The sequence below is a fragment of the Dryobates pubescens genome, chromosome 31 (genome assembly GCF_014839835.1).
Source record: "Dryobates pubescens isolate bDryPub1 chromosome 31, bDryPub1.pri, whole genome shotgun sequence".
Taxonomy (NCBI): domain Eukaryota; kingdom Metazoa; phylum Chordata; class Aves; order Piciformes; family Picidae; genus Dryobates; species Dryobates pubescens.
This window is the reverse complement of record NC_071642.1, coordinates 1275592-1297432: the sequence shown is the minus strand read 5'-3', so window position 1 is coordinate 1297432 and position 21841 is coordinate 1275592. Positions and strand designations below refer to the sequence as shown.

The 21841-nt window shown below is 65.7% G+C and overlaps 2 protein-coding genes across 5 annotated transcripts; both read left to right on the top strand.

Annotated features, from left to right (window-relative positions):
- Positions 1-510: 510 nt before the first annotated feature.
- Positions 511-14317, top strand: LINGO3 (leucine rich repeat and Ig domain containing 3). 4 transcript variants are annotated; one of them, XM_054175100.1, is made up of 3 exons: positions 511-766; positions 6902-7067; positions 12415-14317. In XM_054175100.1, the coding sequence occupies exon 3, from the start codon at positions 12449-12451 to the stop codon at positions 14264-14266; it is 1818 nt and encodes a 605-aa protein (XP_054031075.1). In that variant the 5' UTR covers positions 511-766; positions 6902-7067; positions 12415-12448; the 3' UTR covers positions 14267-14317. The 4 variants fall into 4 exon arrangements, with proteins under 4 accessions (XP_054031075.1, XP_054031076.1, XP_054031074.1 ...); XM_054175099.1 differs by lacking the exon at positions 511-766 and adding an exon at positions 1534-1847; XM_054175101.1 differs by lacking the exon at positions 6902-7067.
- A 5978-nt stretch (positions 14318-20295) lies between these two features.
- PEAK3 (PEAK family member 3) lies at positions 20296-20883 on the top strand. Its single transcript, XM_054175432.1, has one exon. The coding sequence runs from the start codon at positions 20296-20298 to the stop codon at positions 20713-20715; it is 420 nt and encodes a 139-aa protein (XP_054031407.1). The 3' UTR covers positions 20716-20883.
- The last annotated feature ends 958 nt before the right edge of the window (positions 20884-21841 follow it).

Genomic DNA, 21841 nt, shown 5'->3' with positions numbered 1-21841 from the left:
GGGATGAGGGATGGGAGTCCAATGGGAAAGGCTGAGGTGCCTGAGCCTGCCATGAAAAGATAAATCCACATCCCGGAGCAAAAGCAGCAGCAGGAGGCAGCCAGAAATCTCCAGCAGCGCAGGAGCTGGGCTGCAGCAAGGGATGGAAGTTGCAAGTGGAAGGGAGAAGGCACCCAGGCTGGTGGCATTTCCCCTGGCAGCATCCTGCCCAGAGGGAGCTGATCCAGGCCAGCACATCGCCTGAGGCGGCCGAGGAGTCCCTGCCGCTGCCCGCTGCCCCCTGCCCCCCGCCGCTGCCCCCCGCCGCTGCCCCCTGCCGCTGCCCCCTGCCGCTGCCCCCTGCCGCTGCCCCCTGCCGCTGCCCCCCGCCGCTGCCCCCCGCCGCTGCCCCCTGCCGCTGCCCCCTGCCGCTGCCCCCTGCAGCCTTCCCTCCGTTTCCCCAGCCATGAGATGGAGGAGAGGCTGCCAAGCCCTGCTGGAGAGCCACTGCCAGATGCAGAGGGTGTGATGGCATCGCTCAGGTGATGCCCTTTGGCTGTCACACCACAGGGAAGGGTGCAGGACGCCCTGCTTCGGCAGCCCCTGTGCCCAGGAGGGTGATGCCAGTCTGGACCAAGCAGCCCTGAACGGAGAAGAGCAACAGCTCTGCCCTGGAAGGAAGCAGGACTTGGCCTGGCTCATCCCCAAAGCCTAATTAACCAAATCAGCTGCGTTTGTGGGAGGCTTGAGCTGGAGCAGGAAGAGCTCCAAGGAGGAATGGCTGATGGTGAGCAACGTCTCCATGTGGGGTGGGGGTGGGGTGCAGTTACTCTCCTGTGAGCATGGCACCTTCAGGGCCCTGTCTGTGAGCTTGGCACCGCCACGAGGGACAGCAGCAGCAGCCCACCGTGGGGGCACGAAGCCTGGCCGCGGCTGGGGGATGTTGCTGGGGCCACGGTGCTGCCTGTGCCCTGTTTGTCCCAATTTCCCTGCTGGATCGGGGATGTGGGGGGGGAAAGGCTGTGCTGGTCCAGAACCAGCTCCATGGAGTAAGCCTCTAGGGCAGAGAGTTGCTCACAGGGAGGTGGGCACCTGGACCCCCTCCCAAGGCAGGGTGGCATGGGGCTGGGGGCGATGCAAGAAGACTGGTGTGGGGCTGGGGGACCCCAGGAAGGGTGGTGTGGGGGTACCTGGCATGGGATTGAGGGAGCTCAGGCAGGGTGCTGGGGGGTACCTGTGCACACTGGTGTGAGGTTGGGGTCCTCAGCAGGGTATTTGGTCATGCTGCCGCGGGGTCGGGGTCCCCAGTCGTGCTGGTGTGCACCCAGACAGGGTGCTGGTGGTGCCGGTGTGGGGATGGGGTCCCCACGCAGGGTACCCTGGGCTGGTGGAAGCCAGGCTGTCTGTGTGGGGGGGAGGGGACCCCCTCCCCTTTGGGCACAGCAAAGCGGGGAGGGGACCCCCCGTGCCCTATCGCTGCGTTTCCCCGCGGGCTCTGCCCACTTCCCAGCCGCCCGCAAGCGCAGCCCGGGGCCGCGCATCGTCCCCGTCCCCATTTCCCGTCCCTCCTCCGCGCTCCCGGGGCGGCGCGGCCGGGCCCGGCGGGGGGCGCGGGGGGCGGCTCTAGCCCCCTCTCCGCTGCCGCCGCCGCACGGCCAAGGCGGGGCGGGCAGCGGCGGAGAGGCACCGGCACGGCCGGCACCGCCGCCGGCGGCCCGGGGTCCTTCCGCCGGGGCCGGGGTCTGTCCAGGATCCTTCTGGAGCCGTTGGGGTCTGTCCGGAGCCGCCGCTGCCGCCGCACCGCCCCCGGGGCTGCGGCTCTGTCCCCGCCGCCGCCACATGAGCAGCCCGGGAGCCGGAGCTGAGCGGTGAGTGCGGGGTCCCGGGGAACGGAGGGGGGGTTGGACGCTGCCGGGTTGTGCCGTACCGGGCCGAAGCGGGTCGAACCGGAGCCAGCCGGCCAGCCCGGCGGGGCACACACGTGGGTGCGGGGGGTGGCTGCGGAGCCGCCGCTGTCCCCCGGGGCCGCCTTCTCTCAGCTGCCCCTGGGGTCTGCCCGGCCGGGGGTCTGCAGCCCGGGGCTGCAAAGGCCTCTCCGTTCCCTACCGGGGGCTCGGCGGTGCCGGGGTTTCAATGGCCTCAAGCAGGCGGAGAGCTGCACCGGGAGGTCCAGGCTGGACCTGCCCAGCACCATCCTCCAGCGCTCTGCCCTCGGCCCCGGGGCTCCGGGCTCCGCAGTGTCGCCGCCGAAGCTTTTCCCTGGCAGCCCCGAGCGGGTCTGAGCATCGCCGGGCATCAGCAAGGGTCTGCTCCCAGCCCTCCTCGCTCCTGTTCTCCCCCCTCCCAGCGCTGCAGGTTCTCGCTGCTCACACCCCAGGGGGGTCCTGCCTGCCCCTTGCCTTCAGCATCCCTCCCGGGCTTCGGCCGCGGCGAATTTTCCTGCCAGAAACCACAGGTTTGGGTTCGATGCGAACGTGCCCCGGGGGAAACGGAGCGGGCAGCAGGCACGGCTCCTGTCGCCCTTCGGCAGCGGCAGCCTGGCTCTTCCTGCTCCCGATCCCGGGGACTTTCGTGCCAGTTTCTTAATCCACTTGCAAAGCTGGATCGAGCTAAAACCCGACAAAAGGTGCTCCAGTTCCCACGGCGCCCGCGCACGGCAGCGATTGCAGAGCAGCTGCTCGTTAAATTCCTGCCCAGCCTTGCCCTGAGACGAGGGGTTTGGGAAGGAGAGAAGAGCAAACAGGAGGAGAGAGGATAGCAGGAGCAGGCAGAGCTCCTGCAGAATGGGCTGGGAGCAGCTCAGAGCGAGGATCTGCAGCCTGGCAGCGCCCGGAGTGTGCCTTTGGAGCCAGAACAAAGGGCGTCTGCTGCAGGCTGCACCCCCAGGGGATGGAGCAGGGCTGGGGGCTGCTCGGTGAGGAGCAGCCTGGGCCTTGCAAAGAGCTCCCACTTGCTGCTTAGTGTTGTGGCTTGGTCCTGGCTGCCAGCATGGTGCTGCCAATGTGGTGCTGCCAGCTCTCGCCCCCCCCTGGGGTGTGCTGCCTGCCCTGCCTCCAGCAGACCACCCCAGTGGTTTAGCCAGGCCCAGCCCCGCTGCTGGGGAGACCCCAGGAGGAAAGCTACATCCAGAGAGGGCAAACTCCTGCAATCCTCTCTGCAGCAGACCACAAGGAATTAAACCCCCTCAAAACTCTGATTCTTGAGTCGTCCAACAGCTGCCAGCAAGCCAGGTGGCTGCCTGGTGCCACACAGCCCTTTGGGCCTTTAAACCCAGGGCCAGGTTCTGCTGCTGGCCTGAAAAATGCAGGTGGTGAACCCCACACTAACCTCTTGGGTAAAGGAGGAGGCCTTGGGGCTTTGCACCCCAAAGCTCTGCCCTTCAGCATCCCTTAGGCTGCAGGAGGGTGGCTGGGGGGCAGCTCCCTGCACCCTCTAGGTGTGACAGCGGCACCTGTCCTGCATGGGGCAGAACCATGCAGGGTGTGCTGGGGAGCTGCCAGCCTGTGACTGATCCAGGTCACTCTGAGCTCAGGTTTTCAGTGCTGGTGTTCCTGTGGAGGGCAGGGAGCAGAGCTGCTGCCTCTTGCTGCTGGGGGCCTGGTAGGGCCGGGGGGAAGTCTCAGCTGGAGCAGCAGGGGAAGGCTTCTGACCCCTGCCACGTCTGTCATGGTTTTCAGAGGTTGCAAGAGTCCCATTTGGAGTCTGCAGCCTTTCCCCAGGTCCTCAGCTGAGCTGAGCTCAGAGGAAGATGCTCTCCCAGTGCAGCTCTCCCATGCCCAGCCTGCAGAGCAGCTGGAGGACCCCGAGAGCAGGGGGCAGACCTCCCCCCAGCAGCATGGGGAAGCAGCTTCATGAAAAGCTGGGGGGCCCTGGCTTAAAACCCAGCAGAGTTCAGTGTTATCCTTCCCCACTGGGAAGAGGGAGCTGGGTCTGGGTTGTGCTTCACCCCTCTTGGGCTGCCCCTTGGCATCGATGCCTGGGGTGGGAAGCAGCTGAGTGTGGCACTCAGTGGTGGCCGAGCCAGGAGGTGTCCCAGGCACGGCCAGATCCTGCACCACTTCCCACTGCTGCCAGGCTCAGACCTTCCAGGGGATGTGCTGCTGCTGCTGCTCTCTCCCTGCAGGGCCAGGGGCTCTCTTTCCCCTGGTTTTGGTGGGTTTCTGCTCGGGAGTGTCTGGGTTGGTTAGCTGTGGCAGCCCTGCAGCACAGACAACTCACTCCTCGCTCCCGGGCCCAAGCCGCAGCACTGGGCTGTGCCTCCCAGCATCAGCACGGCCCCAGGGGTCCCTCAGACCTGGAGCCCCGCGCTCCAGAGGGGCTCCTGTTTGCAGCCACAGTTTAAAAGCCTTAAATGGATGTGGCTGGAATCGATTTTTGCAACTTCTGGCTGCCGGCTCTCTGCTGCTCCTCTGCCGTTTGCTTCTCCCCCGCCGGGGAGCTGCTTCTCGCTGCTCAGGGAGAGCCAAAGCTGCCCTGAGCAGGCAGCTGGAGGAGGACCCGGGCTGCTGCAGGAGTTAGGAGCCCTGGCAGCCCCCGGGCTGGCAGCAAGCTGCTGGCACGGCCCTGGGGATGGCAGTGGGCATGTGTGGGCAGCAGTAATTCCCCTGCCGCCGGCTGGCTGCGGCGTGGGCAGCCCCCGTGGGATGCTGCCACTACCAGCAGCTCCTCAGGCACCAAATCCCACAGCTGGGACTGAAGGGACCTGAGGGCCAAGTGAGGCCATCCCTGAGCTTCTCCCCCACCCCGGGTACCAGGCTGGGGAGCAGGGGCAGCATCCATCTGACCCAAGCAGCTTGATGCCAAGTGGTGAAGCCAGCTGTGACCCCAGCCCTTGCCCTCCTCCTCCTCCTTCCAGCACCAGCTGGCTCTGCCCAGCTCTCTCCTTGCTTCCCTGCCTTCCTCCCCTCGGTTTTACTTTATATTGCCATGCCACCCTGAGCTTGGCTTGCACTTTGCAGCCCCCATCCCTCAGATGGGTTTGGAAAGCTGTGTCCCAGCTCAGAGCTGGAGCAGCAGGGCTGGTGGTTGGGTTCGTGAGGAGCCAGGCAGAGGAGCAGCAGCAGCAGCAGCAGCAGCGAGGCACAAGTGCCACTGAGGCTGAACATGACAGCTCCCAGCAGTGAGGTCTCACAGGCTTTGTGCTTTATTAAGCAGCAGTGAGTTCATGGGAAAGGACTTTGCCCTGCAGCTCTGGCTCTGTCTGCAAGGAAGGAGCACCAGGGGCTATATTTAGGCTGAGCTGTGTGCCGGGGAGGCAGGGCCAGGAGCAGAGCTGGGCATCCTCAGCCCCAGCCCTGCAAGCCCAGGGAGGATTCGAGGGGATGCAGGGGACCAGGCTCAGCTGTGAGATGCTGCAGAGGGACAACCTGTGGTGGTGCAGGGGGGAGGGCTGCAGGGTTCCCCTTGCCTGTGCGGTGGCCTCTGTGGGGTCTTGCCTGGCCAGACCCACCTCAGCCATGGCCTGGTGAGTGTGGCACGGCCAGGGAAGCCTCCCCCCGAACAGGACCCACCCCATCTGCAGCTTGCTGGTGCTCAGCACCCATCCTGCCCCACCACGTCGGGAAGGAAAGGGGAAGCTGTGAGCCTGAGTGGGAGCTGGTCTTGGCACCATCGGTCCCTACTCGGTGCTGTGTGGTCCCTGGGGTGGTCTCCTCCCTCTGAGCTGTGAGTTTGTGCTGATGGGAGGTAGTTAACAGATCAATGTTTTATCCCTTAGCCTCAGGGTCTCCCTCTCCCCACCACCCCCTCCTATTAAATATTCATTGCTCCTCCCAGATCCTGCTGCTGGAGGGGAGCTGGGAGAGCTGAAGGAGGTTCTGGGGAAGGGAAAATGTTTAATAGGATAAGGATCAAAGAAACCTCTGAAACCATCGTGGTCCCTCTCACCACCTCGGGCACCTCTGAGCCCTGTCCTCTTGCGGGATCCTGATGCTCCCAGCAGATTCCAGGAGGTTGTGTGGGACCTGGGGGATAGGAGGAGAGGAAATGGCCTGAAATTGTGCCAGGGGAGGGTCAGGTTGGAGCTGAGGAGAACATTCTTCATGGGAAGAAGTGGTCAGGGGCTGGCACAGGCTGCCCAGGAGGGTGGTGGAGTCCCCAGCCCTGGAGGGGTTCAGGAAACCTGTGGCTGTGGCACCTGGGGCCATGGTTTGGTGGCCAGGGTGGGGTTGGGTTGCTGCTGGGCTGGGAGACCCCAGGGGGCTTTGGGCTGTGGCTGGACTGGAGGCTCTCAGAGGGCTTTGGGCTGTGGTTGGACTGGAGGCTCTCAGGGGGGTTTGGGCTGTGGCTGGACTGGAGGCTCTCAGAGGGCTTTGGGCTGTGGCTGGACTGGAGGCTCTCAGGGCTTTGGGCTGTGGTTGGACTGGAGGCTCTCAGAGGGCTTTGGGCTGTGGCTGGACTGGAGGCTCTCAGAGGGCTTTGGGCTGTGGTTGGACTGGAGGCTCTCAGGGCTTTGGGCTGTGGCTGGACTGGAGGCTCTCAGAGGGCTTTGGGCTGTGGTTGGACTGGAGGCTCTCAGAGGGCTTTGGGCTGTGGTTGGACTGGAGGCTCTCAGGGGGGTTTGGGCTGTGGCTGGACTGGAGGCTCTCAGAGGGCTTTGGGCTGTGGCTGGACTGGAGGCTCTCAGGGAGCTTCTCCAGCCCAAACCTCTCTGTGAGCAGAGCACACCTGGCTGGGGCTTGGTGCTGAGCAGAGCTGGAAGGTGCAGGGAAGGCTGGGACTGGGTTGTTCTCCACCCAGGGCTGCCTCTCCTCACAGCAGACATCTGTCTGTCAGTCTGCTCTGTCAGTCTGCTGCCCCTGCCCACGGCTCTGGGCGAACTAAAGCCTCTGAGTGATGTGGTGCCCGTGGGCTGGCACCAGCTGGCCCCAGGGCTGCAGGCTGCTGCTCTGGGGGGAAGCTGAGCTCCCATCTCACCCTGCAGCCCTCCCCATGGCTGAAGGCAGCAGGAGCAGAGGCTGTTCTGAGGCTCCAGCCTGGAGAGAGTTGTTCTATCTGGGAGCCCTCAGGAGCTGGCCAGGACTGCTGGGACCACGCCTGGCACCACAGTGCTGCTGCTGACCAGGCTCTTAGGTGCCTCCACGACCCAGGTAAGGGGTTAAGAATAGACTTTGCCATCAGAGATCCCAGTGCTGGCACCTGGAGACACTGATCCTGGTGTGGTTTGTGTGCCAGCCCCCCGAGGAGCTCAGAGCAGCATCACAGAGCTTGAAGAGCAACCAAATCTCCCAGGGGCTGCTGTGCTGGGGCAGAGCCTGTGGGGCAGCAGCTGGCAGTGGGGCTGGGCAGGGGGTGGCTGTGTGTGTGCCAGCCCTGGGGCTCTGCACACCCCTGAGCAGCAGCAATCAGCTTGCTGAAAGGTGGCTCAGGACAGCCTGGGCTCCGTCAGCAGCCTGCTCCTGCCCTTCATCTGGCACCCAGCTGCCCAGCTGCAGGTGTGGCCAGGTGGCATCTTCTCCCTGCTGCTCCTTGGGAGCCTCCTGGGGTGATGTATCTGCAGGACAGGGATGCTTCCAGCCTTGGGGGACAGTGCTCTGCCTGGGCATGGATTGAAGCTGGGAGAGGGCAGATCGAGACTGGAGAGGAGGAAGAAAGTCTGGACAGTGAGGGTGGGAGGCTCTGGCACAGGCTGCCCAGGGAGGCTGTGGCTGCCTCCTCCCTGCAGGGCTTCCAGGCCAGGCTGGATGAGGCTTTGAGCAGCCTGTGCTGGTGGGAGGTGTCCCTGCCCATGGTTCCCAGCAGCTGGGACCTGGAGCTGGCTGGTGGCTGCAGCTGGGTGGCAGCCACTTGCCCTCCTTCCCCCTTGCCGAGTTCCAGAGGAGTTCCTCACCTCGGGGGAGAAATGAAGATGCTGCTGGAATCCTAAAAGCCTTCCCCAGGGCCCCCGGTGCTGCTAAGTGGCTTCTGCACCTCGTTCCCTAGCAGAGGCAGTGACCTTTCAGAGGTGTTGTACATCGTGGTCCTGGCTAAATGTCTGCTCTCCTGGGAGCATCTTGTGGAGATAGAGACTCAGACAGGCTGTCTGTCAAGAGGGAGAGCAGATTGCAGCCAATCTGTGGCAGCCCTGCACAGCACTGCCAGGGCCACGTGCTGGAGGAATCAGAAGGCTGCCTCTAAAAATAAGTGGTGGCTCCTTTGGAGTTGTCTCCTTGGTGTCTCAGCTCATTAGGGAATCCTCCTTTCTGGGTTCCATCAGCTCCTGCCAGGCCTGGGAGTTCCCACGTGGGAGGCAGAGTGGAGAGCGCTGTGGATGCTGAGGCCCCGGGCTGGGACCACAGGGGGGGTCAGGCCTGGCTCCTGCTGGGTGGAAAGGCCAACTCCTGCCTCTGCTGGCAGCTGGCTCAGCCTTGCTGCTCCAGCATCCTCTCAGCTGGCCCCAGGACCCGGGGCTGTTGAGCAGCAGGAGGTGCCTGAGGCGCAGCAGCTGCCAGGCACCAAAATATCCCTGCCCTGGGAGGGCTTCCCGGGTGGGCAGCAGCCCCTCCAGGCCCTGCCTGGGGCATTCCCTGCGGTGCCCCAGCAGCAGGCTGCTCCTCACACGGAGCCTTCCCCTTCCAGGCTTTCCCTCCCTGCTCCTGCAAGTCCTCAGGAACAGCTCCTGTGTGAGACCCCTCCAGAGGGACCCGGGGGGGGATGAGCAGCAGGAGCAGCAGCGGTCCCAGCACTGCTGCTGGGCTCTGCTGTGCCTGGGGGGGATCCAGCACTGCTGCTGGGCTCTGCTGTGCCTGGGGGGGATCCAGCACTGCTGCTGGGCTCTGCTGTGCCTGGGGGGGATCCAGCACTGCTGCTGGGCTCTGCTGTGCCTGGGGGTGCAGCCTGCTGCCTGGGGGGGATCCAGCACTGCTGCTGGGCTCTGCTGTGCCTTGGGGGGATCCAGCACTGCTGCTGGGCTCTGCTGTGCCTGGGGGTGCAGCCTGCTGCCCGGGGGGGTCCTGGGGGCAGGTCCTGGAGGGGTGAGGCAGCGTGGTGCGAGGGGACAGCCTGCTGGATGCCCTCCTGCTGCTTGCTTCTGCCCTCCACTCCTGCAGCTCTGCCCTCCTGCCTGCCCCAGCTCTGCTGACCCAGAAAAGCCTGCCCTGGGTGCCTGCAGCCTGGCAGAGCCAGCAGAATTTGTTTCCCAGCCAAACAATCCGATGGGATTAGGAGCAACTCTCTGCTGGATAATTCTCCATTAGGGCTGCTGATTGATTTTCCTTCCTCATGACCCCCTCCAGCTCTCTCCTCCTCCTCCTCCTGCCTGTTTCAGCTGCATTGTCCTCATGCTTGGTTTGCTAATTGCCTCATCAGTGGAGCCTGGTCAGAGCAAGGCATGGGGACAGCCCTGGCCTGCTCTGACCCTCCTCTTCCCTGCCTCTTTGCTTATGCCTCAGCTCCAGATCGATCTCCTCTGCTCCCCGCTGTAAGCTGAGCTGTTTCTGCTGCCCTAAGCAGAGGAGCAGCCCTGCAGGTGTCACTGCCACAGCCAGGGAAGGTCCTAGGGATGCTCCTGCAGCTCCTCTCCATCCCCATCACCCCCACCAGGGCCTTTCCCAGCAGGCAGTTTGCAGCCACTCTGCCCCAAGCCTGGAGCCTTCTTGGGGTTGCTGTGACCCAGGTGCAGGACTCAGCCCTTGGCCTTGGCTCATCCCCTTGGCCTCAGCCATGGATCCAGCCTGGCCAGGTCCCTCTGCAGAGCCTCCCTGCCCTCAAGGAGATCAACACTGCCACCTAACTTGGTGGCATCAGCAAACTTCCTGATGGAGCCTTGACCCCTGGTCCAGCTCCCTGATAAGATCCTGAACAGAGCTGGCCCCAGTGCCCTGGGGAGCAGGCAGAGCTGTTTGCATCTGCATCCAGGGTGCCCAACCCCTGCCCCAAGCCCATGCCAGCAGTTCTGGGTGGTTCTAGCCCCAGCTGAGCCTTCAAGGCTGCTTGAGGAGGCTGGAGCCAGGTGGGAGTTGGTCTCTTCCCCCAGGGCTCAAGTAGCAGGACAAGAGTTGCCCCAGGGGAGGTTTAGGTTGGACATGAGGAACAATTTCTTCTCCTTGAGGGGTGCCAAGGCCTGGCCCAGGCTGCCCAGGGCAGCCTGGAGGTGCTTCAAAGCCGTGGAGCTGTGGTGCTGGGGGCCAGGGGTTGGTGGTGCCCTGGCAGTGCTGGGCTCATGAGGGTCTGGAAGGTCTCTTCCAGCCAGCCCAGCTCCATGATCCCAGGATGAATTCCTCTCCCTGCCAATCTAGATCTCACCCAGCTGATGCCCCAGGATGGAGGGGCACTTGGAGCTTGTGCTGATGGAGAGCCTGGCACTTCCCTGGGCAGCCCTGGCAAGCTGGCAATGAGCTGAGGGAAGTGGCCCTGCTCTGGCACAGGATGCTCCATCCAGGGCTGCATGGCACAGTGGTGTCTGCCAGGACCCTGGCACAGCCCCCAGTGAGCTGGGCAGTGCCCCTGTCTGTGTGGCAGAGCCCTGGGGGGAGCTGCCTGTCCTGGAGACGTTGGCACGGAGCTTGGCACGGGGGGCAGGGTGGCTGTGGGCAGGCAGCTGGGACAGCTCTGTGCCAGGACAGGGCTGAGTGCCATGGAACAGGCAGGCAGCAGCCAGCAGGCATCACTCAGGGTGATTCCAGCAGCGTTTGGCCACTGCTGGTGTTTGCTGGAGCTGTGTCCTCTCTCGTGCCCAGCCTGGCACCTGCTGGCACGAGCGGCTGGCACTGCCACCTCCCTGTCCCCTCTCCTTTGGGGTGCTGATATTGGCCCCCCCAAAGGCTGTGCCTTGGCAAAGTGAGGGTCCCAGCACCACCTTCTGTCCTCTTTGCTCCCTCTCTACCTGGGGGTCTGCCCAGCACCTCCCCTGGGTGCTGCTGGGCACCAAGGAGGGGTGGCACAGGCTTGGCCTCAAGCAGCAGTGGGGAAGGGCTCAGCAGGGGTAGGGAAGGGCTCAGCAGGGGTGGGGAAGGGCTCAGCAGGGGTGGGGAAGGGCTCAGCAGCACCACTTCACATCCTGCAAGCCAGCAGTGTGCTCCTGAGGCCAAGAAGCCAAAGGGGCTCCGGGGGGGCATGAAGACGACTGTGGGCAGCAGGTCAAGGGAGGTTCTCCTCCCCCTCTACCCTGCCCTAGGGAGGTCACAGCTGCAGTGCTGGGTCCAGTCCTGGGCTCCCCAGTTCCAGAGGGACAGAGAACTGCTGGAGAGAGCCCAGGGGGGCTGCAAAGCTGCTGAGGGGCCTGGAGCAGCTCTGGGAGGAGCAGCTGAGAGCCCTGGGGCTGAGCCTGGAGCAGAGCAGCCCCAGAGGGGAGCTGAGCAATGCTCAGCAGGAGCTGAAGGAGCTGTGGGGGGCAGGGGGCTGGGGCCAGTGGTGCCCTTCTCTAAGGAGTGGTGGTGTGAGGGAGCAGAAACCCCAGCTGGGAGCTGGGTCAGGCAAGGGCTGAGCACCACCCTGCTGCTGGGGGCTGGCACAAAACAGGTTTGGGAGCCACACATCCCAGTGGGGAGGGATGGAGAGAAGGAAGGAGGCTGCTCCTGGGGGCTCAGGAGTGGCCAAGGGTGGCCTGCACCCCCCGTGGTGCCACAGGGCTTGCCTGGCTGCCTTCCCCAGCAGCCTGTTATTTTTAACAGTAAATTAAGTGTGCAGAAGAGGCTTGGAGTGGAGCCCTCCCTGGCCTGGCTCCCCGGGGCAGCAAGGAGCTATTAATAACCAGCACAGCTCGGCCTGGCTCAGCTCCCTGCTCCTGTGCCTGCTCCCCGGCCCAGCTGGGCACGGGGGGGCCCTGCAGGGCACTCAAGGTGCTCACAGCCGGGGTGGCTGCTGCAGGATGTCCTGGAGCAGGCAGGGAGCCCCAGGAGCAGAGCCCATCTCAGCTGCTTGCTCCAGAGCTCCTGTCTGGGTTTGCTGGGAGAGGACTCACCCAGCACCCACTGATCCCCCCCCTCCTCCCTGGGGTGTGCTGAGGGTGGCAGGGCCGTGCCCAGCTCCATCAGTGCACCCAAGGGTGGGGGCTGCCCTGCTCTGGCTGTGGAGCAGGGAGAAATCCAACAAGGGCAGGTGTGGAGTCCTGCAGCTGGGGAGGGCCAGCCCCAGGGACCAGTGCGGGCTGGGGGCTGAGCTGTGGGAGTGGGAAGGGATCTGGGGGTCCAGGTGGGCAACAGGGTGAGCGGAAGCCAGGCCCCTCAGGCCCCTCAGCACCTTTGCAGCCTCTGCTGGACTCTCTCCAGCACTTCCCAGCCTCTCCTGAGCTGGGGAGCCCGGAGCTGGACCCAGGACGCCAGATGTGGCCTCACTGGGGGGGGTCTTAGATGCTTAGGAAGAGGCACAGAGAGCTCCCTGGGGGCGCCGGGACCCCACCAGCACCTTGGCTGCTGGTTCCGGGAGCGTTTCCCGGGGCCGGTGACCCGGGGCCGGGTGGCGCCTTGCCAGCCCGCCCCGCCCCGCCCCGCCCTCTGACTCGGTGTCTGTCCCCCCCAGGCGCACGGCAGCATGGTAGTGAGCCCCTAGGACCATGCCCTGCACCATGAGATGCTGGCTCCCGGTGCTGCTCCTCCAGCTGCTCCTCCCGCGCCCCCCGCGGGTGGCCTCCTGCCCCGCCCGCTGCGAGTGCGCCCCCCAGCTGCGGTCCGTGGTGTGCCACCGCAAGAGGCTGACCTCCATCCCCGAGGGCATCCCCAGCGAGACCAAGATCCTGGAGCTCAGCAAGAACCGCATCCGCTGCCTGAACCCGGGGGACCTGTCCCCCTACCCCCTGCTGGAGGAGCTGGACTTCAGCGAGAACATCATCTCCAACGTGGAGCCCGGCGCCTTCGGCAACCTCTTCCACCTGCAGACCCTGCGCCTGAGGGGCAACCAGCTCAAGCTGATCCCCCCGGGGGTCTTCACCAAGCTGAGCAACCTGACCCTGCTGGACCTGAGCGAGAACAAGTTGGTCATCCTGCTGGACTACATGTTCCAGGACCTGAGGAACCTGAAGAGCCTGGAGGTGGGTGACAACGACCTGGTGTACATCTCCCAGAGGGCCTTCTCGGGGCTGCTGGGGCTGGAGCAGCTGACCATCGAGAGGTGCAACCTGACCTCGCTCTCGGCCGAGTCCCTCTCCCACCTGCAGAACCTGGAGGTGCTGCGGCTGCGGCACCTCAGCATCGCGGCGCTGGAGGAGCAGAACTTCCGGCGCCTGCCCAACCTCCTGCAGCTGGAGATCGACAACTGGCCCCTGCTGGAGGACGTCTCCCCCACCAGCTTCCAGGGGCTCAACCTCACCTGGCTCTCCATCACCTACACCAACCTGACGGCCGTGCCCGCCGCCGCGCTGCGCAACCTGCCCTACCTGCGCTACCTGAACCTCTCCTTCAACCCCATCAGCGCCCTGCCCCGCGGCTCCTTCAGGGACCTGGTGCGGCTGCAGGAGCTGCACATCGCCGGCGCCCTGCTGGCCTCCGTGGAGCCCCAAGCCTTCTGGGGCCTGCGGCAGATCCGGCTGCTCAACCTCTCGGGCAACCTGCTGTCCACGCTGGAGGAGAGCACCTTCCACTCGGTCAACACCCTGGAGACGCTGCGGGTGGACAGGAACCCCCTGGCCTGCGACTGCCGCCTGCTGTGGGTCCTGCAGCGCCGCAAGACCCTCAACTTCGACGGGCAGCAGCCGGTCTGCTCCTCCCCGCCGCAGCTGCGCGGCGGCGCCCTGCGGGACCTGCCGGACTCGGTGCTCTTCGAGTTCTTCACCTGCCGGCGGCCGCGGATCCGGGACCGGCGGCTGCAGCACGTCACGGCGCGGGAGGGCCAGGCCGTCAGCTTCCTGTGCCGCGCCGAGGGCGAGCCCGACCCCTCCATCTCCTGGGTGTCCCCCCAGCACCGCCTGATCACCGCCCGCAGCACCGGCAGGGCCACCGTGCTGCCCGGGGGCACGCTGGAGATCCGCTTCGCCCAGGTGCAGGACAGCGGCACCTACGTCTGCGTGGCCAGCAACGCGGGGGGCAACGACACCTACTTCGCCACCCTGACCGTGCAGGGGCGCCCGGCCGGCGGCCCCCGGGCTGCCAACCGCAGCCTGGACCCCGCCGACTTCAACGACACCGCCCACAACGACACCCAGGTGCTGCTCAAGTTCACCCTGGACCTCAAGACCATCCTGGTGTCCACCGCCATGGGCTGCATCACCTTCCTGGGGGTGGTGCTCTTCTGCTTCCTCCTCCTCTTCGTCTGGAGCCGGGGCCGGGGGCAGCACAAGAACAACTTCTCGGTGGAGTACTCCTTCCGCAAGGTGGATGGACCCGCGGCCACCGCCGGCCAGGGGGGGGCCAGGAAGTTCAACATGAAGATGATCTGAGCCTCCCTCCGCGGAGGGGAAGCTGCTGCCTGCCGCCTGCCTGCTGCCCGGCCCCGGGCATGGCTGTGGCAGGAGGCTGGCAGCCAGCCCTGGGCAGCGTCTCGGGGCTGGGATGTGGCCGCGGACAAGGCTGGAGGTCAGCAGAGTCAGCACCGCCTGGACTGCAGGGGGAGGGAGGGAGGGAGGGAGGGATGACCACGGCTGTCCCAGCTCCATGGTGAGCCCTTGGGATGCCTCAGAGGCTGTCCCAGCTCCATGGTGAGCCCTTGGGATGCCTCAGAGGCTGTCCCAGCTCCAGGAGCTCCCTGTGTAGCCACCAACTATGCAAGCAGCCAAGAGATCAGCAGCCTTGGGGCCTGGGGAAAGACCAAACCCCACAAAAAAAACTGCTTCCTGGGGTCTCCCTTTCCCTTCCCTTCCTTTTTTTAAGAGACTCTGGAAAAACCTCTCTGGAGCTGGGTCCTGGAGCTGGGTCCTGGAGTTGGGTCCTGGAGCTGGGTCCTGGAGCTGGGTCCTGCTGCTTCTCTTTTCTTGTGGCTGAGTTGTTTGGGTCAAATCTTCTCTTCTTTTCCTCTCCTTTCAATCAATTTCCAAGGGAGAAGTCTTCCAGGGCCATGAGAGGCTGGGCCCCCCCCCGAGGGGGGCTCAGCACCCAGTGGGCTCAGCACCCAAGGGGCTCAGCACTCAGTGAGCTCAGCACCCAGTGAGCTCAGCACCCAAGGAGTTTAGCACCTCGTGGGCTTAGTGCCCAAGGGGCTCAGCACCCAAGGGGCTCAGCACCCAAGGGGCTCAGCACCCAGCCCTTCTCTCCAAAGTGCTCCCCAGGCTGGTGCCAGCTGCCTGGGCTGCAGTCAGTCACTGCCAGGGTCTGGCCTCCGGCCTGGGGGATGCTCCCCAGCCTGGGGGGTGCTCCCCATCTCCCCCTCCCCTGCCCCAGGGGTGCAGTGGTGTCTCTGCATGCCCTGGGCCCCCTCCCCAAGCCGTGCATGCTGTGTCCTGCTGGGGTCCCCCCGGCCTCACCCCTGTGCCCTTGGTCGGTGTCTGGGGGGGAGGTTTTTTAGCAGGGGGTGGTGGGAGGGTGGGGAGGGGGTGGGGCAGAGACCCTGACAGCCAGGAGCAGAGGCAGGTTTGGGCACTGCAGGCCTGGCACCGTTTTCTATGTACCAAGCATGTGAAATGTATTTGCTGGGGGGGAGGAAAACAAACAAGGAGGTTTCTGGGGCTACTTTGTTGGTGGCTTTTTTCCCCCTTCCCTTTTGTCCTCCCTGTGCCTCAGCTAGAGAGAGCCAAATTCAGCAGGCAGGGCCCAAGCAGGGCTGAGGGTGAGCATGGAGCTGGGCAGGACCTGCCAGGGGGTGGCTGGAGCTGCTTGCCCCAGGTGCAGGATTTGTCCTCTCCAGACCTGCTTCCAGCCCCAGGCAGTCCTGGGGTCCAGGCAGATGCTGACCCCCCCTCCCCCCCCCCCCGAGTTCTGCTGGGGTTTGCAGCCCCTCAGCTGGGCACCAGCCCTGCAGAAGCCTCAGCAGACTATGCTGAAGCCTTCAGTGGGCACCGAGGTCCCTGCTGATCACTAATCAATGATTGATGAGCAGGTGGTGCCAAGCTGCCACTGCTATTAATTGCTTATTAATTATTGATAGGGTGTTCACAAGGGTGCCCTGAGGCTGGAGGGTGCAGAGCCAAGCTCCTCACCCCCTGCTTGCTGGGGAGCTGGGGGATGCTGAGAGCCCTCTGAGCAGCCTGGGAATGGAGGCACTGAGGCTCTGCTTGGGGAAACTGAGGCATGGAGCAGCACTGCAGCAGAACCAAGGGGCAGGGGCAGTGCTCCAGAGCCTGGACCCTCTTGGACCCTGTCCCATTCCACCAGCCCCAGGGGACACCCTGGTCCCCCCTGCAAGGGTGTTCCTGCTCCTTAGCCCAGCTGCCATCACCACCCCCAGAGGGGAACTGGAAGAGGGACATTTAGGGGAAGCATTTTGCACCCTGAGGGTGCTGAGAGCCTGCTCTGGCCCAGGCTGCCCAGAGAGGTGGCAGCTGCCCCATCCCTGGCACCATCCCAGCTCAGGTGGTTTGGGGGTGGGGATGTCCCTGCTGAGTGCAGGCTGGCTGCAAGTCCCTGATTTAGAACCTGTAAGACCATCAGAGCTGTGGCTGAGGTGCTGAAGGAGCCCCACTGAGCCCAGCCAGGCTCTGCTGGGCAGGGGCTGTGCTGAGCTTGGGGCACAGAGCAGCAGCTCTGGCAGCAGAGCTGGCAGCAGGGTGGGAGGGGGGTGTGTGGGGGGCACCGAGGCAGGCTGTCACCTCCCAGAGTCTTGCACATCCTCCCCAGGAGGGTGGTGCTGGATTCCAGCATGAGTCAGCCCCAGGAGGGGCTTCCATCATCTCCAGCATGAGGCAGCAGCTCCTCCTGGGCCAGCAGACACCAAGCCAGCAGTGGGCTCAGGGCTGGTTGGGAAATGAGGACTGAAAAACCACCCTGAGGAGACCATGGAGGAGCCTGGGCTCTGCCCACAGAGATTGTGGGGTCTCCTGGGGAGAGCTTCCAACCCCCCCTGGCCATCGTGTTCTGGGGCAAGCTGCTGTGGGCTGGGCTGGATGAGCCTCCAGAGGTTCCCTTCCAGCCCCTCCGTGCTGGGGTTCTGGGGCTGGGGGCTGCAGCCATCAGCAGCTGCCATCCAGAAAGGCTGAAGGAATGGGAAGGCTCCACAAGAGCTTGGAGGAAGCCAGCCCAGTGCCCCAGGTCACCCTGGAGGTGCCTCAGGTCACCCTGGAGGTGCAGTGATGGCTGCAGCCGCAGCAGGAGGCTGTGTGGCCCTGCAGCAGCGCCGGGGAGCGAGGCCAAGCCTGCAGCTTCCTTTTAGCCTCGCAAGAAGCAGGTTTTGAAAGAGCCTCCCCCTGCCTGCAGCCGGTTGTGCAAGGCCACTGCCAGCAGTGCCATGGCCTCTGCTGGGGGAGCCCAGGGTGGGGAGCAGGAGCTGCTGTCGAGCTGGGAGCTGGAGCTGGAGGCTTCCCCACCGCCGCCAGGGAAAGCTCCGAGGTAACCGCTGGGGTCCCGAAGGGCTTCCCAGCAGCGTCGCAGCAGATGCTGCAGCCCGGTGCCGAGGCAGGGGGCAGGCTGCCCGGGGTGGGACTGAGCCGGGCCAAGGAGGGGCAGAGGGGGACCTGGCGCAGGGGGGGATGTCCCCAGCAGCGAGCAGAGCCGCGGTGGCAGCAGGGTCAGAGCTGCACTGAGCTTGGGGCCAGGATGGGGAAACGAAAGCCCAAGTGTGGCTGTGGCAGCTCCTTCCTGCTGCTCCCCCCCGGGCAGGCTCTCTGCTCTTCCCTCCCCCCGAACAGACCTCCTGTCCTGCCCCCCAGACCTGGCCCTGGGCTCTCAGAGGCAGCTGCTGCTCTTATCCCACAGCTCTGTGCCCCCCTTGCCGCCCCCCACCAGGGCCCACAGGCCAGCCATGCCCCATGTGTGCTCAGCCCTGTCCCTGCACCCCTGTGCCTGTGAACCCCCAAAGCAGCTCCCACCCCTTAGGGTCACCCCTAGCCCCCCCCCTCAGTGCCAGAACTGGAGTCCCTGTGCCCCCAAGCTCCCTCTCCTCCCCCCCAGACCCTCTCGGCCAGGGCTCCCCAAGCCACCACTTCCCTTTTCTCTGTATCCTTCCCCTGAGGCAGCACCAGAAGGAGTCAGCCCCCCCGGGGGGGTGAGCACTGACTCCTGGCTCCATCCAGGGCCCTCATGCAGGCGCAGGGGGTGCGTGGGCGCTGTGCCAGCCTGGACCTGGGTGCCTCTGGGCCCCCTGCCCCCATGCCGGCCACGCCGGGGGGCTGCCCCAGCTCAGCCCTGATCTACAGCAACGTGGGTGAGTGACAGCCCAGCCCTGTCCCCTGGGGGAGGTGGCAGCACGGGCAGGGGGGGACAAACCTCACTGCTGTCCCCATCCTCCCCCGCCTCTGGGGCTGGAAGCTGGCCCTGGGGCAGAGGACCGAGGTGCTCCTGCCCCCAGCCCGCTGCAGCTCCACTTCCTCCCCTCCCTGGGGGAGTCTCAGCCCTGCCCTGTTCCTCTCCCCCCAGGAGAGCTGCGAGCCCACCTCGTCCCCCCCAAGGCCAGCCGAGGGGAAGGAGCTGGGAGACCCTCCCCTCGCCCTGCCCAGGACCCCCCTCCGCTGCCCAAGAAGCAGCTCCAGAGAGCGGAGTCCCTGCCGGAGCCGGGAGCAGCCCAGCCCTGCGCCGGGGACTCTGCGCCGCGCAGCACCCCCTGCGCTGTGGCACTGCAGCGGCAGCAGGAGGGGGGTCCCAGCTCCGGCCTCGCCCGGGGACCCAAGAGGCTCCTGACCAAGTCCCACAGCCTGGGGGAGCCTCGGGGCTGGAGCTGCCCGGCAGCCGGCGCCGCAGGGTTCGGGATGGCAGACGGGGAGCTGGGGCAGCTCCTGGAGGGCACGGCCGGGGTGTGCGGGGTGGTGTTGGGGTGCCAGGAGGCCGCCCTGGGGCGGCTCTCGGCTCGCCTCCTGGAGCAGCTGGTGGGGCAGGAGGAGCAGCAGCAGCTGCTGGAGGCAGAGCTGGCAGGGAAGAGCTGGGCAGCCCTCAGCATCCTGCAGCCACAGCCCTGCTGCGAGACTGCCGACGCCTGGTACTTCCCCGTGGGCTTCCCTCTGGGGCACAGCCAGCTGGTGCTGGCAGCCAAGGTGAGCTGGGCACTGGGGGACGTGCCCCGGGGGCTGCAGAGGGCACTGGGGGAGCAGGGCAGGCAGGAAGGGGGAGCAGGGCAGGCAGGAAGGGGGAGCTGTGGCTCTTCTGGCATGCCAGAGCTTCCCCTTGCTGCCCTGCTCCTGCAGCTGGGGAGTGAGGTGGGGCTGGGCTGGGAGGAGGAGGGCAGGGGAGACAAGGGGCAGGGAGAGACAAGGGGCAGGGAGAGACAAGGGGCAGGGAGAGGAGGGACAGGGAGAGGAGGGGAAGGGAGAGGAGGGGAAGGGAGTTGAGGGGAAGGGAGTTGAGGGGAAGGGAGAGGAGGGGCAGGGAGAGGAGGGGAAGGGAGAGGAGGGGAAGGGAGAGGAGCAGGGAGAGGAGGAGCAGGGAGAGGAGCAGAACAGCTCCAAGAGGTCCAAAGAACACTCCAAGGAGGCTGACTCCTTTGGGTGAGATGGAGCCAGCAGAAGCAGAGCAGAGGCTGGAGCAGAGCTGGCTCCTCAGCAAACGCAGGCTGAGACCTTCAAAGCAGCTCTGAAGCTCACTTCTGGGTTCCACCTTCCTTCCCCTTTCCCACTCCAGGGGGTTTGGAGGGGGTGTGAGGAGCCCGGCACCATGCGTGGGTTAGAGCAGGGCTGGTGGTCCTGGCCCGGGACAAGGCACCCAAGGCTCCATCCCCAGGCACCTGGCCATGTCCTGTCTGTCCCCACAGGTGCCCAAGCCGTGCTGCAGCAGCCTGGGGGTGCAGAGCTCCCTGGGGGTGCACTGCAGCATCCAGCGCCGGGTCGGCCTCTTCACCGCCCCCCTCCCTCCGCAGCTGCTGCTGCCGGGCGGCCCTGGGCGGCACAGCCAAGCCCCTCCCGGGGCCCAGCCAGCCCTGCAGGCCACCCAGCCAGCCCTGCAGGCCACCCAGCCAGCCCTGCAGGCCACCCAGCCTGCCCTGCAGGCCACCCAGCCTGCCCTGCAGGCCACCCAGCCTGCCCTGCAGGTCCTCCTTTCTCCTGAGGTTCCTTACCAGACCCTGGCAGGCTTCGTGCAGGGCTCCCACAGCCTGCACAGGACCAGCCCCGGGCACTACGAGCGCCTGGTCTGCCTCCTCCTGCTGCAGGTCTGCCTGGGGCTGGAGCACCTCCGGCTGCAGGACGCGGTGCAAGGGGACCTGTGCCCTGAGAACCTGCTGCTGGTGCAGTGCCCACGTCCTGCCCCGAGCCAGCAGGGCAAGGAGGTACCCCTGGGGCTGTCCCTCCCGAGGCTGCTCATCAGCAGCTTCCTCACGGTCCGAGGCGAGCTCTCCGGCAGCCGGGAGCGGGGCTGGGCTGGGGGCTGCCTGCCGGCGGATGAGCTGAGCCTGGGCATGCTGATCTACCAGCTGCTGCATGTGGACATCTCCCTGGGCACTGCCTTGGGCTCCAGAAGCAGCAGGCTCCCCGCAATCCCCTCCCTGTCCATCTACTCCAGCGGGCTGCGGCGCCTGGCCGGGCTGCTGCTCCGCGCAGACCCCTGCCGGAGGCTCTCCGTGCAGCAGGCCAGGAGCATCCTGCAGGTGCTGCTCTGGGGACCTCGCCAGGAGCTCTTTGCCAGGAGCAAGAAGACCCTCAGGCTGCTCCAGAGCTGGGTGCAGGCGAAGAGAGCTCTGCTGCTGCTGCAGCTGGCGGAGAAGGCAGCGGGAGGGGAGGGCAGCCCTGGCCTGGAGGAGTGGCTCTGCTGCCAGTACTTCAAGGAGGTCACTGAGCACAGCCTCTACCAAGCCACCCAGGCCCTCTACACTCCCTGAAGGCAAGCTGGAGCTCAGCCCACCCCAAGGGACCCCTCAAAGGACACAGGCAGCGGCACACAGGGAAGCACCAGAGGCAGTGGCCAGGACCAAGCAAGCTCCTGGGCCACCCGCCCCCGGAGGAGGTCGCAGCCAGGCACAGCCACACTCCACAGCAGCGCTGCTCCACCTTCAGCCGGGGCCGGGGGGCAAAACGCACCCAGGAGGGGTTGGCTGCCCCTGCTGAGCTCCAGCCCTGCCCTCCACCCCTCCTGTAGGCTCTCCACCCCTCCTGTAGTATCTGGAGCGACTACCAGATGGCAGCAGAAGCCCTGGCACGGCAGCAGCTCACCCGAGGCCACCTTGGGCGCCAGGTCCTGCAGAAACAAAGGACACAAACCCAGCTGCTGCCGGCGCCCAGCCCCCAGCCAGGCACCCCCGAGCACCCCCTGCAGCCCTCAGTCTGCTTTCCACCTTGGGTGGCCTCCTCCTCTCCAGCCAGGAGCAGCCCGCAGCACCCAAGGGCAGTGAAGCATCTAGCAGGGACTGTGCCCCCCGGGGCAGGAGCAGGAAGGTCTCCATCCCCCCAGGTCCCCGTGGAGAGTTGATGTGGGGATGACCTTCTGGGTCACAGCCTGGAGGAGGCTCCAGGGAGACCTTAGAGCAGCTCCCAGTGCCTGAAGGGCTCCAGGGGAGCTGGGGAAGGGCTTTGGACAAGGGCTGGGAGTGCCAGGACCTGGGGCAACGGCTTGGAGCTGGGAGAAGAGAGACTGAGACTGGAGAGGAGGAAGAAATTCCTGCCAGGGAGGCTGGGGAGAGCCTGGCACAGGCTGCCCAGGGAGGCTGTGGCTGCCTCCTCCCTGGAGCTGTTCCAGACCAGGCTGGATGAGGCCCTGAGCAGCCTGTGCTGGTGGGAGGGGTCCCTGCCCATGGCAGGGGGCTGGTGCTGGATGAATCCATCACAACCTTTGGGAGCACAGAGCCCCAGGCTGCCTTCTGCAGCCCAGAGAGGCTGTGGAGCCTCCTTCTGTGCAGGGCTGCCAACCCCCCCCGGGCACTGTGCCCCTGGGCAGGCTGCTGGGGCAGGGGGGGTGGAGTGGGAGAGCTCCAGAGGTCCCTTCCAGCCTCTACCACACAGGCACTCAGC